Below are 22,330 nucleotides of genomic sequence, written 5' to 3' on the forward strand. Positions count from 1 at the left end.
GCAAAGGCATATGGAAATGGGCATTCTCATATACTGTTGGTGGGAATATAGTTTTTCAGCATCTGAAAAGCAATTTAGAAAGTCCTATCAAAATAACTTTTCCAGGCACTCCTGTTGTGGCTCAATGGAAATGAACCTGACTAGTGTCATGAGGATGCGGAGTCAACCCCTGGCCTCGCACAGGGGGTTGGGATCCAGTGTTGCCATGGCTGTGGTATAGGCCGCCAGCTGCAGCTTCAATTTGACCTCTAGCTTGGGAATTTCCATATGTCACAGGTACGGCCCAAGGAAGCAAAAATAAAAAACTTTCCCATTTATGGTGACAAATGTCTAACGTATATCAAATAGACTAGTATAAAAAATGGTACGTATCCATCACTCAGCTCTAACAATTGTCACTCATGGCTCACCTGACTTCAACTGCTCTCCTACCCACTCTCACAAGACTGTTCTGAAGCAAACCTCAAACGTGATACACTTTCATCTCTAAGAAGTTCAGTAGAGATCTCTAAAAGAAAAGGGCTTCTATATTCTAAACATTATCATACCTAAAAAATAAGCATTCCTTAACATCATCAAATATCCAGTTATTATTGGGATTTCCCCAAACATCTCCTAACACTTTTTTTAGAGTTAGATGGTTCAAATCAGGGCCCAAACAAGGTCTGCGTCTACTGCCTCTGACTGATGAGTCTCTGAAGTCTCCTTTAATCTGTAAGTTCCCACTTCTCTCTTTTTCTTCACAATTTGTCTGTTTCCTACAGTCTCGATTGTGCTCTCACTGCATCCTTATGTACCTTGTAACTTGTTCCATTGGGTTCACTGTGCTTCCTATGTGTTGGCAGTGAAATCTAGAGACCTGACCAGATTCATGTTCAATTTTGTGGGAGGACTACTTATGTGGTAAAACGCCAACGGAGGCAAACACCACCAGAAGCCCTATAATGAATGTTTTCTCTTTTTACGATGCTGACAATGTTCCGATGACGGTAAGTTGATCCATTCGTTACAAAGTGCCTCATCAGCTGTTTCCTGATGGCAGGAGATGAAAAATGGTGCTACTCTAAGCCAAACACACCTCCCCCCCTTTTACTTATTAGTTGGATGCTTCTATAATGAAATTTCCTCATCAAGTGATTGTTTTCCTGAGGACATTCAGAAGGAAAAGCTGGATCCCTTCCCGTCATTTACCACTTCTCCCAATAACGTGGTGGTCCCCTTCGCATCCTCAAAAAGTGACCAATGAGTTATCTGTTTTCATATCAGTATGAACTCGTGGGTTATAAATATATATAATGTATTTCAATCAATGGTAGATATTTTCCCTTTTTTGGGGTCAAACTGTCCCATTTTGGCCCCTTCAAGTTAGATCCTGAGTTTTTTCCCAGGACACTAGAAGAGAAGTATTTATTAGCTTCCTAGCATTCTGATAAGACAGATGTTTCAGGCACATCATACACATTTCCTGCCCCAGAGCTGCCATGTCTCTAAGCTCCCCCATTCCTTTCACTGGAAAATTGTATTTAGAGGCCACTTAGGATCATTGCTACTGGATTGATGGCTGTATGTAAATCTTTTCAGTGGCCAGAACTAGAAAATATATTTTTTAAGGAAAAACAATCATGAGTTCATGCTAATATTCTAATTCAAATTAAGGATTCTGACTTTTCATTTAACTTGTTTGATTTTTATATTTGTATCTTTTTCACTTTCATAAAAACTGTAGTTCTTAAGTAATTTTAAAAAGTGAATACCTTGAGTATCATTTCTCTCTGAGGAATTTATTCTAAGGAAATAATCTGATATGGCACCTATGAGAGTGTTCTTTTATGAGAGTTCTTTATAGTAGCTAAAGAAAGAGAGAAAGAAAGAAAAGAACCTATATATCAAACAATAGATGGAGAACAGAAACAACAGTACATCCCCATGTAGAATACTATATAGTCAACAAAAAATGATGATGTATCTTGTCAGGATGCTATTAAAAGAAAAAATATCACCAAGATGAAAGCTACTTTAAAAGAAAAAAATCAAATACACTGTCTAAAAATGAAATGGACTATATTTGCATAAATATGTAATACCCCAAACAAAATAGGAGCAAACCAAATCTAAATCCAAACTTATATGAAAAGGATCAGGAGTTCCCGTCGTGGCGCAGTGATTAACGAATCCGACTAGGAACCATGAGGTTGCGGGTTCTGTCCCTGCCCTTGCTCAGTGGGTTAAGATCCGGCATTGCCACGAGCTGTGGTGTGGGTTGAGGATGCGGCTAGGATCTCATGTTGCTGCGGCTCTGGCGTAGGCCGGAGGCTACAGCTCCGATTTGACCCCTAGCCTGGGAATCTCCATATGCCGCGGGAGCGGCCCAAAGAAATCGCAAAAAAAAAAAAAAAAAAAGAAAAGGATCAAATAGAGTTTACTACAGAATGCAAGTCCGGTTTAACTTAGAAATGTTGATTAATATAGTTTACCATATTAATAGAAAAGAAAAAATTCTCAATAGGGAGTTCCCGTCACGGCTCAGTGGTTAACAAATGCGACTACTCTTCATGAAGATGCGAGTTTGATCCCTGGCCTTGTTCAGTGGGTTAAGCATCTGGTGTTGCCATGAGCTGCAGTATAGGTTGCAGATGTAGCTCAGATCCCATGTTGCTGTGGTTGTGCTGCAGAACAGCAACTACAGCTCCAATTCGACCCCTAGGCTGGGAACTTCCATATGCCTCAGGTGAGGCCATAAAAAGACAAAACCCACCACTCAATAGATTCAAAAAAATGTATTTAATAAAGATCAACACCCAGGAATAATAACCACATCAATTAATTATGATCACTCATTAAAAACCATAAATAAAAGAAGCTTTCTTTTGACTTTTTTTTTTTAAGAGCCCGTGGCCTGTGGAAGTTCCCAGGCTAGGGGCTGAATTAGAGCTGCGGATGTCAGCCTACACGCCACAGCCACAGCAACACCAGATTCAAGCCACATCTGTGACCTACATTGCAGCTTGCAGCAATGCTGGGTCCTTTAACTCATTGAGGGAGGTCAGGGATCAAACTAGTATCCTCATGGATACTATTCGGGTTCTTAAGCCACTGAGCCACAACAAGAACTCCCAGAGGGAGCTTTTTTATTTTATTTATTTATTTGGTCTTTTTTAGGGCCACACTCACAGCATACGGAAGTTCCTGGACTAGAGGTCAAATCGGAGCTATAGCTGCCAGCCTACACAGCAGCAACACCAGATTGGAGCAGCATCTGCAACCTACACCACAGATCACAGCAACACAGAGCTCATGGCAATGTCAATTCCTTAACCAACTGCACAAGGCCAGGGATCAAACCTGTGTCCTCATGGATACTAGTGGGGTTCATTACTGGTGAGTCACAACAGGAACTCCCACAAAGGGAGCTTTTTCAATCAGTGTGTTCTTTTTATTAAAATCCTACACTAAACATCACTTTTTTTCCTTTTTTTTTTTTCTTTTAGGGCTACACCTGCAGCATATGGAAGTTGCCAGGCTATGGGTCGAATCAGACTGTAGCTGTGACCTACTCTGCAACACTGGATCCTTTTAACCCACTGAGCATGGGCCAGGGATCGAACCTGCACCCTTTCTATTCAATAATGTACTGAGATCCTAGCCAGCAGACAAAGAGAACAGAAAATAAAAGATATAAGTGAGTAAACATAACAAAACAGAAACAGTTACAGATACGAAGAACAAACAAGTGATTACCAGAGTAGAGGAGTGAGAGGAGGAAAGAAAGAGTTGAGGAGATTAAGAGGTACAAACTTCCAGTTGCAAAGTAAGTGAGTCATGGGTTCAAATGTACAGTGTAGGGAATACAGTTAATAAGTAATATCTTTGTACAGTGACATTATAACAAGACATCGTGGAACGAATGAAATGTAAAGAAAAAAATCACTACGTTGTATAACAGTAACTAACAAAGTATTATATGTCAATTATACTTCAAAAACAAACAAACAAACATACAAACTCATAAAAAAAGGAGATCATATTTGTTGTTACCAGAGATGGAGGGTAAGGGGAGGGGGGATTGGATGAAGGTGCTCAAAAGGTGCAAACTTCCAGTCGTAAGATAAATAAGTCCTGGGAGTTCCCGTCATGGCTCAGTGGTTAACGAATGCGACTAGGAACCATGACGTTGCGGGTTAGATCCCTGGCCTTGCTCAGTGGGTTAAGGATCCAGTGTTGCCGTGAGCTGTGGTTGCAGACTCGGCTCAGATCCTATGTTGCTGTGGCTCTGGTGTAGGCCAGGGCTACAGGTCCAATTAGACCCCTAGCCTGGGAACCTCCATATGCCGAGGGAGTGGCCCTAGAAATGGCAAAAAGACAAAAAGACAAAAAAAAAAAAAAAAAAGATAAATAAGTCCTAGGGACATAATGTACAACATGATAAATATAATTAACATGCTGCATATTATATATGGCAGTTGTTAAGAGAGTAAATCCTAAGAGTTCTCATCACGAACAAAGAATTTTTTTCTATTTCTTTAATTTTAGAGATGATGGATGTTCTCTAAACTTCCTGTGGTAAACATTTCATGATGTATATGAGTCAAATCACTACGCTGTATTAAAGTTATAATACAGAGCCATGTGTCAATTATATCTCAACAAAAAAAAGATGGAAAGATGGAAAGAAATAAAACTCTCAGTATCCATAGAAAACATGAATACTGACAGAACTTAGAAGATGAAAAAATTCTAAATTATACTGTAATTTACAATACCATCAAAAGATACCAAATATCCAGGAATAAATCTATCCAAAGACCTCTATCCAGAAGGCAATTTCCAAACTTCTGTTTAAAACTCAGGGATAGGAGTTCCCGTCGTGGTGCAGATTCCTAACAAATCTGACTAGGAACCATGAGGTTGCAGGTTCAGTCCCTGCCCTTGCTCAGTGGGTTAAAGATCCGGCGTTGCCATGAGCTGTGGTGTAGGTTGCAGACGTGGCTCGGATCCCCCGTTGCTGTGGCTCTGACGTAGGCCGATGGCTACAGCTCCGATTTGACCCCTAGCCTGAGAACCTCCATATGCTGTGGGAGCAGCCCAAAGAAATAGCAAAAAGACAAAAAAATAAAACACAGGGATAGATCATATTCACAGACTAAAAGGCTCAAGATTGTAAAGATGTCAATTCTTCTCAAGCTGATCCACAGATACAATGAAATGCCAACAAATTTCCTACAAGGACTTGGGCAGACACTTCCTGGTTGATCCTACAATGTGTGTGGAAAAACAGAGGGCTGAGAAATTCTTGAAACAGAAGGAAGTAGAGGGATCACATTTCTGAATGCATCTGGTATATTCACAGAGCTGAACACGACACAGCAACAAAAACAGAAGGAAAAAAACCACAACAACGCTGACACACAAACAAAGTGACTCTCCTAAGCATAACATGGAAAAAAAAAACACATGGCAGAAAGAAAACCATGCTAAGGAATTCTGTTTATATAAAGTTCCAAATCATGAAAGACGGATCCCTGGTGTTAGTTAGCAAGCAGGGGAGTGAGGAGAAGGGAAGAAGAGGTGATGGGAAGAGCGTGAGGATGGCTGTTAGGAGATGGTGAAGTTCCAGTATTTAATCAGGGTGTTGGTACAGAGTATGTTCACTTCATGATGATTCTAATTTTCCATACTTTTCTATAGGTATGTTATTATTTAATCAGAAAATCTTAAAAACACAGTAAGGAAATATGGGGGCCATAAAGGAAATTACACAAATAACATGGAAAATAACAGATATAAAGATCATAGAGGAGTTCCGGCTGTGGCTCAGTGGTTAAAGAACCATGAGGTTGCGGGTTTGATCTGTAGCCTCGCTCAGTGGGTTAAGGATCCAGTGTTGCCATGAGCTGTGGTGTAGGTCGCAGACGTGGCTTGGATCAGGCGTTGCTGTGACTGTGGTATAGGCCAGCGGCTACAGCTCTGATTAGACCCCTAGCCTGGGAACCTCCATATGCCACAGGTGCAGCCCTAAGAAAAGACAAAAAAAAAAAAAAAAAAAAAAAAAATCATAGAGAAAATGTTAGATACAGAAAGCAGAGTCGATATACTCACACTGATATTCCTGAAAAAGTGAACATATCAAATGAAACTGAAAAGATCTTCAAAGGCCTAATAGATGAAAATGTTCCAGAAATAAAAGTCTTAACCGGGAGTTCCCACTGTGGCTCAGTGATAACAAACCCAACTAGTATCTATGTGGTTTCAGGTTCGATTCCTGGCCTCTCTCATTGGGTTAGGGATCTGGAGTTGCCATGAGCTGTGGTGTAGGTCACAGATGCAGCTTGGACCCCTCATTGCTGTGGCTGTGGTGTAGGCCAGCAGCTGGGGCTCCAATTCCACCCCTAGTCCAGGAACACCCATATGCTATAGGTACAACCCTAAAAAGACCAAAAAAAAAAAAAAAAAAAAAAAAAAAAGTCTTAACCTATACATCAAAAGGACATACCCTGTCCAAGGGAATTCTGATTCATGAAGTCATCAGACTTCAAAGAAAAACTTAAAGGATAAAGAATGACACAAAAACAGGCATTAGGACAGAAAAGGAATGAAGCAAATGATCAAAATTAGACTCAAGATTTCTACAAATTAAATGCCAGGAGATAATGGGACAAAATTCCTAAAGAGATTTGGTTAGTGAACAGAACATAAATACATTAGTTACAATAATAATGCTGGAGTTCCCGTCGTGGTACAATGGTTAATGAATCCGACTAGGAACCATGAGGTTGCGGGTTCGATCCCTGGCCTTGCTCAGTGGGCTGAGGATCCAGTGTTGCCGTGAGCTGTGGTGTAGGTCGCAGACGCAGCTCAGATCCCGTGTTGCTGTGGCTCTGGCGTAGGCCGGTGGCTACAGCTCCTATTAGACCCCTAGCCTGGGAACCTCCATATGCCACGGGAACAGCCCAAGAAATGGCAAAAAGACAAAACAAAAACAAAAACAATAATAATACAACTAGCCCCCAACAGTGGGAGATAGGGGAGAGGGAGGAAGTGTCAGTGCCTGTCATCACAGTGGCGGCTGAGGACAAAGAGGACAGGGGCTCAAGGTCAGTTAGGGAAAAACACCAACCTCAACTTCTTTCAGTTTCACCTCAATTCCCTCTTCTTCTGCTAAATTCAAGTAAATTTAAGGTATTTAGATTAATAACAGCATTTAGGGCACAATGCCATTTCCCCCTGCTTGTTTATCTTTGTCTGTTTTATATCTGAAAGAAAGTCTGGAATAATAGTTACCAACTGTAAGTCAATGAGGATGTTTCTAGGCAGATTTTGTTTGAGTTTTTGTATACGCTTTTTTTGGGGGGGGGGGTTATTGCTTCAACTTTTTTTTTTTTTTTTTTTTGTCTTTTTGCCATTTTTCTTGGGCCGCTCCCTCGGCATATGGAGGTTCCCAGGCTAGGGGTTGAATCAGAGCTGTAGCTGTCGGCCTACGCCACAGCCACAGCAACTCGGGATCCGAGCCTGGTCTACGACCTACACCACAGCTCACGGCAACATCGGATCCTTAACCCACTGAGCAAGGTCAGGGATTAAATCCGCAACCTCATGGTTCCTAGTCAGATTTGTTAACCACTGAGCCATGATAGGAACTCCTGCTTCAACTTTTTTTATGAAAAAAAAAAATCAGGAGTTCCCGTCATGGCGCAGTGGTTAACGAATCCGACTAGGAACCATGAGGTTGCACCAGACACCAAATCTGTTGGCACCTTCTTTCCACATTTCCATAAGGAGATCCTTTCAAAACTCAGGATTACTCTTTGGTACTTGAACCAATGTCTAGTTGATACCCTTTTTTTTTTTTTTTTTTTTTTTTTTGGTCTTTTGTCTTTTTAGGGCCATACTCACAGCCTATGGATGTTCCCAGGCTAGGGGTGGAATAGGAGCTGCAGCTGCCGTCCACAGCCACACAGGATCTGAGCTGGATATGCTTATTTTTTAAATTTCCCTGACAAATTTTGTATTACTAATATTTGTAATACAATACCAATTTTGTATTACCTGATTAGAGTGTTTAGCTTTGTTTTCTTTTCTTTCTTCTTTTTTTTTTTTTTTTTTTTTGGCCACACCCTATGCATACAAAAATTCCTGGGCCAGGTATTGAACCTGAGCCACAGCAATGACCGGAGCCACAGAAATGACAATGCTGGCTCCTTAACCCTGCTGAGCCACCAGCAAAGTTCTGCTTTGCTTTCATTAATGGAAATGGAGACTATTCTAAATACGTGCAAAACAGACATCCGGAGAATGCACAGTGCACAGGGCTGGAGGCATTCCAAGGAAGGGTAACTTCAGAGTATATTATCTCCAAAACACAAAAAGGCAAAAAGGCAATTCATTACCTGCTGAGCTGTAGCATCCTGTTGGACGTAGGCTACCTGGCCTGGGTCTGTAAACAGAGTCTAGACAAAAAAAAAAAAAAAAAAAAAAAATATATATATATATATATATATATATATATCAACAGATCTTTAGACAGCTCATCTACACAGGAAAAATTATCCTACTGCTAAGCACCAATTCTCAAGAGTTAAATCCCATATACCTAGTAATAACCTTTCATTAATAAAGAAGATAAAGATAGTAATCTTACATTTAGCTAAAGCCTTTCATTCAGATGGCTCCAAAGAGACCGTCTAAACTAACCATCGCCACTGACTGATAGACTTCATACTTCGTGATTTTATTCTAAAGCAAAGCCTCTCCTGAGATTGAATGTCACAGTTAATTAAAACAGGCATACCATGAACAAGAGTGCAAGCATTCACTGTATCACTGTATCGCTGGGGTAGATTTGCAATTAAATAAAAATGGTTGGAGATATTCGGACTAACAGAAGAGTATTATATACTCAAGGATTACAATTCTTTCAAATATAAATGCACATTCATTATCCAAAGAGAAGTAGAAGGAAAATAAATGTAATGTCCAACAGATTCTCTTTTGGATAAAGCCAGTACAATCATCCTTTTTAAAAGTCTTATTATATTTTATTTTTGAAGCCACACATTTTAAACTAATGTTTCTCACAATGTTTTATTTTTGAAGCCACACTCCCCAAACTTGCATTTTAACACATCCCTTGGAATTTTAAAATAAATATAAATGAGGGGAATGGTTAAAAAAAAAAAAAGTCTTATTATAAACACTTAATTTGAGTCATGGTGCAGCTAAGCTACTTAAAGAAGGAAAATCTTCAAAATCATTTTAACCAGGGCACCACATAAAATCTCCAATCCAGAAAAATATTCTTTCCTTTAAAGCTTTTAAAAGGTTAATTTGCCCAGGGCTTTGGCAAACCTATGGGCATAAGAACCATGGTTAAGTGTTGACTCCAGAGAACTGCAAAAAAAAAAATTGCAGCCAGTGTCAGATTTCTTAGATTTGACATTAAAAAACTATCATAATACAGATGTTTAGTAACATAGTAATTAATTAAAAGCTGGGCAAGGCACATTCTTTATACAACCTACATGTTCTTATTTTAATACAATTTAGAGACTAAAACTAAAAAGGGACATTCCAAAAGTTCCATCTGACTATTAAGCAACTTCATTTTTATTATATAGATTTGAAGGTATTTATTAGGTGGGTCTCATTTCTTCTTGGGAGTGATCTGAGTCTCTTGATTAAATATTGCATGAGGACCTTTTTTTTTTTTTTTGGTCTTTTTAGGGCCGCAGCCATGGCATGGAACCTCCATAGGAGGTTCCCAGGCTAGGGGTCAAATCGGAGCTGTAGCTGCCAGCCTACACTACAGCCACAACAGTGCCAGATCCAAGCTATGTCTGCAACTATACCACAGCTCATGGAATGCTGGATCCTTAACCCACTGAGAGAGGTCAGGGATCGAACCTGTGTCCTCATGAATGCTAGTCAGATTTGTTTCCACTGAGTCACAATGAGAACTCCAGTGAGGATAAATTTTTTTTTTAAATCAGGATCCTACTATAAAACCATGGAACTGATTTCTCTTTTAATATGTTCTAAAGTGCTCTGACATTTAAAGTATAAACAATACCAAAAAAAATTATATATTGGGAATATTCATGTCTTGCATTTAGAAACTAACACTCAGAGTCACTGGCAAAAAAATAAAAGTAGCTATAACTGGACAGCTTTTACCTGTGCTTCAATTACAGTCCTACAAATCACAAAGTTATTGGTAAAGAGAAGTTAATGAGCTAGGAGGATCCCTAGCTTATGCATTTAGCTGAAATAATCTACATGTTTTCACTGATCCATGTTTGATTAAGATACACAGAACTAAATGCCATTTTTCGCCGGTTCTTCATACTTAGGAAAAGTAACAAGTTGATAATCTAGTCAATCAGCAGTCAGTGAGGAAAAAAACTCATTCAAGGCTAGTGCTTTAACTGCTCATTACACTTGATTTAAATAAATAAGCCAAGTTGGCTGTAAGCTCGAGAGCAAAATCTGAGCTGAACATTTCCTGCATCACCAGCAAATAACCCCATGACTGGCAAAGAGTCAACCAAAGTAACTGGTGAATTAATTGATTAACAAACTATATAAACAACAGTCCTTCACATGCCTGCGCAGCTTCCACGGGATGGATGTAGACCAGTGTATGCTCTGGACCATCCACTGATGCGTAGGAGGCACCATCTGCCGTGTACACCACCTGCTGTGGTGGCCGGACCTGGTCATCGGTGTAGACAATCTGGGCCACAGTTCCAGCGTCTGGAACAAAGTGCACCTGGGACAAAAAAATGACAAATACGTAGCAACCACCCTTGTGAAACAAAACTGTCTCAAAAAGATGCATAAGTGACCGAGAACATGACATGCTTGCATTTCTAAAAGAAAACAACTGATACACCTTCATCTACACAGCGGGATCCCAGGACTTTGCCACTGATTTGCTGCTCAAGGTTAGGCAAGCGATTTAAATACCGCTTTGTCTCAAATGTCCAATGCAGATGTCTTTTAGGGAGTAATGAGGGGGTGGTTCAGTGGACCTGGAAAGGTGACAGAAGACACCTATGATGACATTACCAAAAGACAAAACACAAATGTGAAAAAATATGTCAAGACTCAATAGCCAATTGCTTCCAACAGATCATAAAAATTCTACTTAATAACTACAAGTGCCTTTCAGCAAGCACATTAAAACAAGGTCACTTTCTTTCCTACACTCTTTCCTACTCCAGGGCTGTTCTGGAAGCATGTCGGTAAACATCTGCTGACTCAATGAATGTAACAGGACTCTTCCTTGTCAACTAGGTGAAGATACAAAAAATTCTAAGAACGTCCTTTGAAGGGGTTTTGGACAACTATTTTTGTGTCACCAGGAGAAATTATTTTCTATCTACCAGAAACTAAAGCCAAAACTTGGTATGTAAAATGCTGTCTGAGTTGTCAGCTTTGGAGGTTCAGGCTCTTGAAGGCTCGAGTTTGGCACACAGCCTGGTCCCTGGTATTGAAGGTAGGCAGGAGATGGCCAAAGTACACATTTGGGAGAGAAATAATTTACGTGCTGATAGAGAAGTTAGGCCCTCTTCGGTTGGAATTCTTACTCTTGGACTGTCTCAGCTTTAGATATAACTTCTTTATTCCAGTTTTTCCAGTGGAGAATAGTACATCCCAAAGATGATATAAGCTAATTCAATCTCCAGAAAGAAAACTGGAGACCAAATGCAATCAAGCACCCCAGAAAGAAAACAAACTTCTACTTCTCTACTAAGTGCTTGGTCCAGCTTCTACATAAATCTGATCTGGCCATGAAGATGTAGTCTGGATATCGAAGAATTAGGATTATAAGCTATTTGCACAGTTTTAAGTGCTGCTAGATAATTTTGTGAGTTTAGAATTTGTTTGTTAACATAAAAATCTTGGACTAGTTTCAATGCTTAAAAAGGAAAAAACATTTCCTCAGAAGAAGTTATCCAAGCTTTTCAGCTTGGTCTTCATCACCTGGTACTCTGCTAAGTCAGAATTCCTGGGTGGGAGAAGGAACACTGCAGAGGGAGGGTGCAGAAGGGGTGCTCAGCTCTTCGGTCTACCAGCTGGTAACGCACAAATGTGAACCCCATTTACTAAAAGGCTACATTTTTGTTTCTATTTTTTTTCTTTTTTTTTGTTTTTTTAGGGCCACATTTGTGGCCTTGGAAGTTCCCAGGCTAGGGGTTCAATCAGAGCTGCAGCTGCTGGCCTACACCACAGCCACAGCAATGCCAGATCCAAGCTGTGTCTGTGACCTACACCACAGCTCATGGCAACACCAGATCTTTAACCCACTGAGTGACGCCAGGGATCAAACCTGCAACCTCATGGATACTAGTTGGGTTCTCGACCCACTGAGCCTCAAGAGGAAATCCCTACATTTTTATTTATAAACAAAATATACCAAAATATATAGCCAAACAAAAGTAGCCCTCCAAATAATTGCCATGAGAATCAAAGTGGTGTTCTCATTCATCTTTCTGGAAGCATCTCTGAAACTTTTTTCAGCATTCAGACTCAGACTTTTAAATCATACTAGGTGATCAGTTTTTATTTACTGTAATATTTATTACTCTGCCTAAATTAAATAAAATGTGTATATTTAAAGGTTTCAAAGTTAACTTCCTGATTTTGATATTGCTACAGTTATGTAATTGGATGAAAATTACAACTGCATTAAAATTATAAGGCTTTCAAATGAAGTTTTATAGTTTGGCCACATATAAAATATGGCTCCCTATGACTGCTGACTCTTGCCAAAATGCAAATGCATACCAAAAATGCAGAGGTTTGCCTCTGCTAAGAACAGTCAAGAGACTGTGTGGCTGGTTAGGATGGTAATATGAAAGGGAGAGATGACCCATTACAGCAGCATTTGAATAAGTGACAGCCTCCAGAGCTGTGATGGACTCAATGGGACAATTTTCAGAAATTCACATTCTGAATTTGAAAAGAAAAGGAAAAGCCACTCTCTTTATAGACAGGCCTTTTGCTTCATTACACACAAAGAATCAAAACCCTTTCCTAGATGACAAAAAAGAAACACTATACTTTTGAGGCTTTTTGCACCAGTACCCTGAAATAAAACGGGAGTGAGACATTATGACAATAAGCTGGCGGGGGGAGGCAGAGCAGCCTACAAAGTATGTAGCTCCCCTAAAGAGCAATGACCTAAGTGGATGAAGCACTCAGAGCGCTGAAACTCTCACATGCCACCTCTGCACGTCTGCTCCTTCCAACTACTCACTACACAGAAGCTGCTGTTTCTCTGTCAGCCAAAGATACCCAACTAAAAAGCTGCTATCAGTGCCAAGCCAGAAGACCACTCTTCACCTGCGTGGCATTCTCCTCGTGTTCTGCGGATGGAGGCCACACGTGTGAGCTCTCATCTTTGGAATCCATCCCTTCCCTGTTGGACAGCAGCCCAGGCACCTAGAACAGCATGGGGTGAAGGACAGTCATCTGTCCACCACGCTCGTGTTCATGAAAGACAAAAAGGCCTCTCTCTGCGACGTGCCTGGAAAAAGAGAAAAGGAATCAAGGCTTTAATGAATTACAGTTTCAACCACAACAAGGAAAAGAAAAAAGCTTGGAAAGGAAAACACACCGAAAAAGAACGGATGTGTGTATATAACTGAATCACTTTGTTGTACAGCAGAAATTATCACAACATTGTAAATCAACTATACTTCAATAAAACTTTAAAAATGGACAAAAAAGAATGTATATCTATGTATAACTGAGTCACTCTGCTGTACAGCAGAAATTGGCACAGCATTGTAAATCAATTATACTTTAATAATTTTTTTTTTCTTTTTAGGGCTGTACCCACAGCATATGGAGATTCCCAGGCTCAGGATCGAATTGTAGCTATAGCTGCCGGCCTGTACCACAGCCACAGTGATGTGGGAGCCACATCTGTGACCTACACCACTGCTCAAGGCAACGCCAGATCCTTAACCCACTGAGAGAGGCCGGAGATGGAACCTGCAACCTCATGCTTCCTAGTCGGATTTGCTTCTGCTGCACCATGATGGGAACACCAAAAAAAAAAAAAAAAAATTATTTTAAAAGATAGCACACCTGCGCAGAAAGGTAAAAATGGAGAAATTATTTGTAATAATGACAGTGTATTGCATGCTTGCTCTGTTCTAGACACAGTGAGGTGGATGTAACGCTCCTCCCAAATGCTGACTGTAGTTCTCTTATGTCTCATGATAAGTAGGAGGAGGCCTCCAGATGTTAAATGCAGGTAAGTGTTAGGTTCACACCAAGTCTCACTGCTGCATGGCCAGCTCATGCCTCCCTTGCACACTTGTTTAGATACTGACTTCCTGTATCACCTACTCAAAATGAAGAGGAGAAGAATAAAAGCCACAACACAAGGGGGAAAAGGCAGGCAGAGGGGGAAGAATTTTCTGGGCTACAACTTGGTCAACACAAACATAAACTTTGTTTCCCATTTGGTCAATACAGGAGTGATGAGTGAACAAACCCAAAGCCTTTCTAAATAAACATCAATATACACAAAATCTACATCTTCAAACACTGTTTTTTTTTTTTTTTTTTTTTTTTTTTTTTGTCTTTTCCTAGGGCTGCATCTGAGACATACGGAGATTCCAAGGCTAGGGGTCTAATCGGAGCTATAGCCACCGGCCTACGCCACAGCCACAGCAATGCAGGATCTGAGCCACGTCTGCAACCTATGCCACAGCTCACAGCAACACTGGATCCTTAACCCACTGAGCAAGGCCAGGGATCAAACCCTCAACCTCATGGTTCCTCATCAGATTCATTAACCACTAAGCCAGGAAGGGAACTCAGAAACACTGTTATTTTCCACTCAACTAAAGGTAAGAAAGATCATTGCCCAGGACCCAGCCAGAATCTTCTCCATTATTAATAGAAATATAGTGGGAAACATTCTTAGACTACACATGCTCCAACCTGGAAGCAGAGTAAAGCCCAAAGGAGAAAGAAAAGATACTATAATGACTGGAGTTCCCACAGTGGTGCAGTAGGTTAAGAATCCAAGGTGGCAGCAGCTTGGGTCTCGGCTTGGATCTCTACAGAGGCTGGGTTCAATCCCTGGCCCAGGGCAGTGGGTTAAAGAATCCAGTGCTGCCTCAGCTGTGGCATATGTCGCAGTTACATCTTGGATTCAATCCCTGGCCCAGGTACCTGCATATGCCACATTGAGGCCATTAAAAAAAAAGAAAAAGAAAAAGAAAAAGATACTGTAACAACCAATGTCAGGACCTCAATCTACAATGTGTGATTTGAACCATCCTGTTCAAACTGCCTGCGAGCCTCTTTTGAGCCACTGAGGAGCTTGATCATGCTCAGCCTCAATACCACTAACCTTACCCCCACCCGAAACCACCCCACCACACACACACTTACCCTGCACACACCCTGCCTTTCTTCCCTCCATTCAGAGGGTACTGGAAATAATGCCCATTGCCACCAACAGGTGCCTATATAAACAAAGGGGAAAGCAGGCACTTTCTGGAGAAACAGAAATGTTCTACATCTTATATCTAGACTGGAGTGTTGTTACATGGGGAATTCATGTGCCACAAGTCATCAACCCATTCAATTAAAATACGTGAATTTTATCATGTGTAAATTATACCATAATAATGTTGATTTTTTGTAAAAAAAAAAAAAGCCTTTCTCATTTAGTAATACTATTTAAGCACATATAAAAAGAGACTCAGGGGAGCTGTATAGTATGTAAATTATACCTCAACAAAGCTGTTACATCTTTTTAAAGGGACACAAATATTAAGAAATGTAGGAACAAAGCATCACTATAAAGATCTATAGGAAGAAAATCACAAAGTTGAATAAAAGGACATAAAAGGCTCAGTATTACAAAATCATAAAATGTTCCAAATCAGAAGTGCTGTTTAAAATTGTTTATTTTGAAATAATTTCAGACAGAAAAGCAGCAAAAACAGTATAAAGAATTCCTGCATTTCTTGAGTTTCTCCAAATGTTAACATTTTATCGTGTTTAAAATATCCCCCTCTTTTTTTTTAATCTTGAAGTATTTGAAATTAAGTTGCAGACACAAAGCCCCTTTATAAAAAAAAAAAGGACATTTTCTTGCATAACCACAGAAGTACTATCAAAATCAGAATGTTAACACGAAAACAGTACTATTACCTAATTACTCAATTCACAGATCACAGACAAACTTTGCCAATTGTATGATTACCATCCTTTGTAGAAAGGAGACACCTCTTTCTCTGGCCCAGGATCCAATCTGGCATCACACAGGGTGCATCCCCACTGTCCTGTCCTGTACTGTCAGTCCCCTCTGATCAGGAACAGGGACGAGTCTTTCCCAGTTCCCCCCATAACCTTGACATGACCTTGCATAGGCCATTTATTTTTCAGTGTCCCTCAATTTGAGTGTCTGATGTTTGTTCATGGTTATATTTAGGACATGTAGTTTTAGCAGGAATTAATACTACAAAAGAGATGTAGTGCTTTTCCCATACAGGAATTTGAGATTTTTCCTTTCAACTTGGTTCATAGATTGCACAAATACTCAAGGGCACACTGTGCCAGGCACCAGGATCAGGGAGCATCAACACAGGATCATCCCTGCACTCAGGAAATACTTCAGCCCAGAGTGCCTTTCTTATTTGTTTTCATTTCTAGAAAGATGCTTATTATTTCTTTTATTTTAATTTACTTTTTTTTTTTTTTTTTTTTTTTTTTTTTTTTTGCTTTTTAGGGCTGCACCCGTGGCATGTGGAAGTTCCCAGGTTAGGGATACACCACAGCCACAGTGACACCGAATTCAAGCCATGTCTGCAACCTACACCACAGCTCATGGCAATGCCAAATCCTTAACCCACTGACTGAGGCCAGGGATCGAACCTACAGCCTCATGGATACTAATAGGGTTCATAACCTGCTGAGCCACAATAGGAACTCCATATATACATATATTTTAATAGTAAATTCAAGTGGCTCAAAATTGAAAAGGCACAAAAAGTTATACTGGACAATCTCTCTACCTGGAATCCCTTAGCCACCCTAAGCCACTCTTCAGAACCAACCTATACTATCAATTTCTTATCTATTCTTTCTAAGATACTTTATATATATGTAAGCAGAAAGATAAATACTCTCTGATTCTCCAACCACAAATAGCAGTATGCCATTGACTCTATACAAAGTAGCATCTCTTTTAAACCTTGTTTATTTCACATACTACCATACTTTCTACATTGTTCCACACTCTATATTATTTCTTTCCTTTATTACGCTGCATCAATTCAAGACTATATCATGTATTTAATCGATCTTATACTAATAAACAGGTTATTTTTCATATTTTGTGATGAGTTTTTGGACATACCTTGTGTTCTATTTTGAATTCCAAAGTCTCTGAGAGAGCATACTGAATTCAAGAGGCTGTATGACTGTTAAGTAACTGTTACTTAACAACATTGAGGCTCTCCTCTCCCTGTGCCTAGCCAGTGAGGGTCTGGGGAACACACAGGGAAAAGTGTTCCAATCTGTGCAGAGGCAGCGGTTAGTACAAGAGGCATGGTGTTTATGAGCTAGGGTTCGACCTGGACTAGGGTAGCAATTCTGTGACTTAACGGGCCTCAGGCAAAACATGGTCAGTCTCTAAATCCCTCTCCTTCTCTGTAAAATCGGGATCATAAGGTTATTGAGAGAACATGAAATAATGCATATAAAATGCTTAGCACAAGACCTGCTACATAATGAACACTCACATTTTAGTTTGTTTGTTTTTTTAAAGACATTCCATCATCAGAGTTCCCATCGCAGCTCAGTGGAAATAAATCTGACTAGTATCCACGAGAATGCAGATGTGATCCCTGGTCTTGCTCAGTGGGTTAAGGATCCGCATTGCTGTGGCCGTGGCGTAGGCCGGCAGCCACAGCTCTCATTAGACCCCTAGCCTAGGAACCTCTATATGCCGTGAGTGCAGCCCTAGAAAAAAGACAAAAAGACAGAAAGAGGAAAAAAAAAAAAAGATATTCCATCATATTGCATTTTTCTGTCTGTCTGTCTCCCCATCTCACTGTCTCAAGTCAAGGAATGTAACTCTAGATCTGCACGTGGCAGGTCCTTGATTATTTGTATAGACTGGGTGCAGAGGAAAGAGAAGACACCTAATCCCAACAGAGATGTCCAGAGATGTCCCAACAGAGATGTCCTGACTTCTCAGGGAACGTAAAACTTGAAGGTTGAAGAGGAGCAAGTAAGCAGAGATGGGAAAGGACAGGATATTTACTCCAGACTGAAATACCTTTTTTCTAATCCCAGCATAAGGAAGTAAACATTACATGACACAGAATATCAGAAACTGCATAAGGCAAGGATAAAGGCAGGGAAGAAGGAAATAACTACTTAGCAGATGTGGAGCAAAATAGGAGAACAGGTCATCTACACATCGGGAAGTTGGCTCATAAAATTCAGCAATACAGATGTGAAATACTGCCCACCGTGGCAGTTCCTAATAATTTCAGATACTGTTAGCACATAAAGAAGCCCAAGATGGTGAAAGCCAATACAAAAACTGTTTAGAATCTAAAGCAGCAATAAGAATACCCATTTTTTATTCTTTTTTTTTTTTTTTTTTTTTTTTTTTGTCTTTTTGCCATTTCTAGGACCACTTCCCATGGCATACAGAGGTTCCCAGGCCAGGGGTCCGAATCGGAGCTGTAGCCACCGGCCTATGCCAGAGCCACAACAACGCGAGATCCAAGCTGTGTCTGTGACCTACACCACAGCTCACGGCAACGCTGGATCCTTAACCCACTGAGCAAGGCCAGGGATTGAACCCACAACCTCATGGTTCCTAGTCGGATTCGTTAACCACTGCACCACGACGGGAACTCCCCCAGTTTTTATTCTTTAAGATAAAGTTTTAAGATCTACTGAGCTTTTGTAACTACTAAACTACTCAAAACACCAGTGTGACATTCTGCAATTATTTATTGCTAATAAATTGTTCAACAAAACTGAATTCTAGGCATGAGTCCACTACTAAATAAGTCATTTTAAGTCTTCTAGCATCAGTGTCCTCATCTGTAAAATGAGAATATAAAGTGGTTTCTAACATCTATTTTAGCCTTAAGCTTAGATGGGAAGCGGCAGGGTATAGGAGAAAACCCATAGACTCCGAACTGAACATCTTGTCTTCCCCACTGGCTTGGCTGCTCAGTGGTTGCCCAAATCACTCAAACTCCTGAGCCTCAGTATCACCCTTTGTAAAACAGAGATAATAATTACCTCCTGGTGATATTGTAAGGGTTACATGATACATGTAAAAACCCTAGGCACAGAGCTAGCACATGACACTACTCTACTACTGATGAGCTCCAAGAGCTTCAAAATTTTCAAAACATTTCATATTTTTTTAAACCTAGAAATTTATCAAATAGCAAATGCCCTGTACCTGAACTTTCTTTATAAGCAACCGTCATATTTGATTTCCTTTCTTATATTTTTAATTGCATGATTTATAGAGCCCTGCTGATGTTGATTTATAGGCAATGGGGAAGGAGGATTCCAGGAGCTACTCCAGCGCTGTCCAACAGGCAGGTGCTGACAGGCTCTGCTAGCTTGGGACAGACTTCTTCCCCTCCTCCTCTCAACTAGAAAGAACCTGAGGATCACAAACTATTCCTTGTCTAGAAGATGGTCACCAATCTTCCTTTCTTTTACCCACCATGCAAAATTTTAGAGACTTCACAATTTCAGGAAGAGAAATTTCTGCATTTCTTTTTTTTTTAATACTTGCATTTCTACACCTTCAATATTTATTAAAAACCTAGTATGTGCCAGGTACTGCTCTAGGTCCTTAAGAAGTATGTGTGTGTGTGTGTGTGTGTGTGTGTGTGTGAGAGAGAGAGAGAGAGAGAGAGAGAATGAATAGTGCTGTATAGTTGAAAGTGTGAGCTTTAGAATAAGACAAATCTGGGCTCTGTGCCCCCAAATCTACCATATGTTTAGTAGGTGTGTGGTTAGTAAGCCACAAACTGATCCTCAGTCTCCTCATTGGAAAATCCAAATTATCTGCCCAGCATGGTTGTTGTAAGAATTAACAGTCTGCATTTCATCAAGTCTTTGATGTACCTTTTTAAACATTTCTGAATGGGGCATCTATTCATAGCACGAGTATCCTGCAGTCACCATCGTCCAGGAGGCATTCAGCATGGGGATGCACTGCCTGCTCATGTGTGACCTTGCTCACAGCCCTTCATTAGTTCTGTCCTCCCTTCACTGAGTCACGTGTATCGTCAGCACCAGACACCCTGTGTGTAACTGCCATTTTAAATGTCTTCAAAAAGATGACACTATAGTTTGGCCTTAAAACTGACAGGCATAGGCAGCAGCTGGGCATAAATTTGATTAGGGAAGCAAGCATCCATCATTGGAAAAATGACCTTGCCAGCCAAACCTACGGGACTTGGGTTAAAGAGACAGCGGCGTGAATGATGGCAAACTGCTCACTGTTATTACTGAGATACGTGGCAAGATGGGCCTTCCACAGGCTGAGTAAGAAAACACAAAGATCAGAAATGCTAGGATGGGTACGGGCTGCTTGGAGGAGATTCCTGGTGAGAGCAATGAGCCTTCTTTTCAGAAACACTGTGCTACCAACACTCTTGATAGCACAGAAACATCAATGACTCTGAGCCAAGAATGATTCCGAAGAGTCAGGCTCTGAAAGTGACAACATTTTAGGAATCTTAAACAACTTATTTCACTTACATTTTCCCTTTGGTGTATGCACAAGAGTAATGTAATAAACATGCAGCCCTAAGGAGTTCCTGTTGTGGCACAGGGGAAACAAATCCAACTAGGAACCATGAAGTTGTGGGTTCAATCCCTGGCCTCGCTCAGTGGATTAAGGATCCGGCTTTGTTGTGAGCTGTGGTGTAGGTCATAGACATGGCTTGGATCCCAAGTTGCTGTGGCTGTGGCATAGGCTGGTGGCTACAGCTCCAATTCGACTCCTAGCCTAGGAACCTCCTTATGCCACAAGTGTAGCCCTAAAAAGACTAAAGACAAAAGACAAAAAAAAAAAATCCCCCCCTAAATAAACCTAAAAGAGCTCTTTCAACAAGTATATAACAAAAATTCTAAGTAGCAAAAAACGCTTGTATTGGGGTTTAATTACAAAGTCTTTTTTCTCTCTTAGTGATACATAAAATAATTGCGTCTTACCATCAGTCACCTTAGATTCAATAAAACATCCTAATATTTGGGATCACATAGCATAAGGAACAATCGAAAAATGGTAGCAATTTTTTTCATGCCTTGTGAACATCAAGCATAAAATGTGAAGAACTCTGCTTCCATGGAACTCAAAACCTCGTGGGAGAGATGACAGCTGGCTTTGCAGTTCACCAGGTGATGCCTGCATGGTAAGACTGACAGTGAGGAAGGGTGAGAGGGAGAAAGGAAGAAAGAGAAACGCTTGTTTTTCCAGGCAGTTCACTAATGAGGCTGGTCCTGAGCCAGATGGTGCGGTGGAAGGTCCCAGTGCCCTGGCGCCACACTGCCTGCCCTCCTCAGCCTTTCTCCAGTTTCCATCCCACCACTCACCCCAGAGTCCCACCCCCTCACCATCCACCGGTCTTGTTCCCACCATCACCAGGCCCTCTGGGCTGAAGGAAGCCAGTTCTCCAAAACCACTCAGGATTCTGGAGTCAAGACACTGTCTTTTCATCACCTGCCTGCGGAGGTGGAAGAGGAGGCCCAGTCCCACCGTCAAAGGCAGATGTATACCTGGGATGGCAAAGTGAACTACAAATACAGTTTCACTTTAAATGGTGTTGTAGCTAGTGATTAAATTCCACAGGATTGTTGGCACATTAATGAACCTCAGAAACATTAAGAATGCAACAGAGGTTTCTGTACTGGGGTGGCGCCTCCCAGATACATCATTATTTAAATGGAAAGAAGTGGACCACATTCTAGATGGCACACTTACAGACAGACTTTTCTGGTGCATTACAAATTAACCAGCAGAAACTGCTAACTCCTTCCCTGAAATCCAACATGAGACACACCATAGAAAGAAGTTAGAAGGAAGCTGACGGATTTGCAAAATGAATATAAAAACCGTGAGAAAAAAAACAGAAGAGGCTGATTTGCACCCTGGGAGGGAGCTGTGGATGGGCTCCGGAGGCAGAACAGAGGGGACCAGTCACGACAGGGGGAAGGGAAGCAGAATTTCTCTGTTGTCCTCCCCTCCCCCACCCCATATTGTCCTGAGCCCCCCGCTGTCTGTGCCTACAGCCACCAACACTGTGAG

At 40.8% G+C, this 22,330-nt stretch overlaps 1 protein-coding gene across 2 annotated transcripts in view; it reads right to left on the reverse strand.

Moving 5' to 3' along the window:
- PRDM10 (PR/SET domain 10) overlaps positions 1 to 22,330 on the reverse strand; it is a 92,184-nt gene that overhangs the window by 51,677 nt on the left and 18,177 nt on the right. For both annotated transcript variants that reach the window (XR_014815567.1, XM_013979568.3), the window contains exons 2-4: positions 13,342 to 13,525; positions 10,598 to 10,762; positions 8,385 to 8,444 (exon numbers count right to left, since the gene is read on the reverse strand). Coding sequence is in view for 1 of the 2 variants with exons in the window: in XM_013979568.3 (XP_013835022.3) it covers positions 8,385 to 8,444; positions 10,598 to 10,762; positions 13,342 to 13,410 (294 nt within the window). In the remaining variant the exon portion in view is untranslated. The remainder of the gene's footprint in view (positions 1 to 8,384; positions 8,445 to 10,597; positions 10,763 to 13,341; positions 13,526 to 22,330) is intronic.

Source organism: Sus scrofa, chromosome 9 (assembly GCF_054392235.1).
Source record: "Sus scrofa isolate SSC_HxYL_T2T_F1_AM1 chromosome 9, Sscrofa_HxYL_maternal_Yorkshire_Landrace_v2.0, whole genome shotgun sequence".
Taxonomy (NCBI): Eukaryota; Metazoa; Chordata; class Mammalia; order Artiodactyla; family Suidae; genus Sus; species Sus scrofa.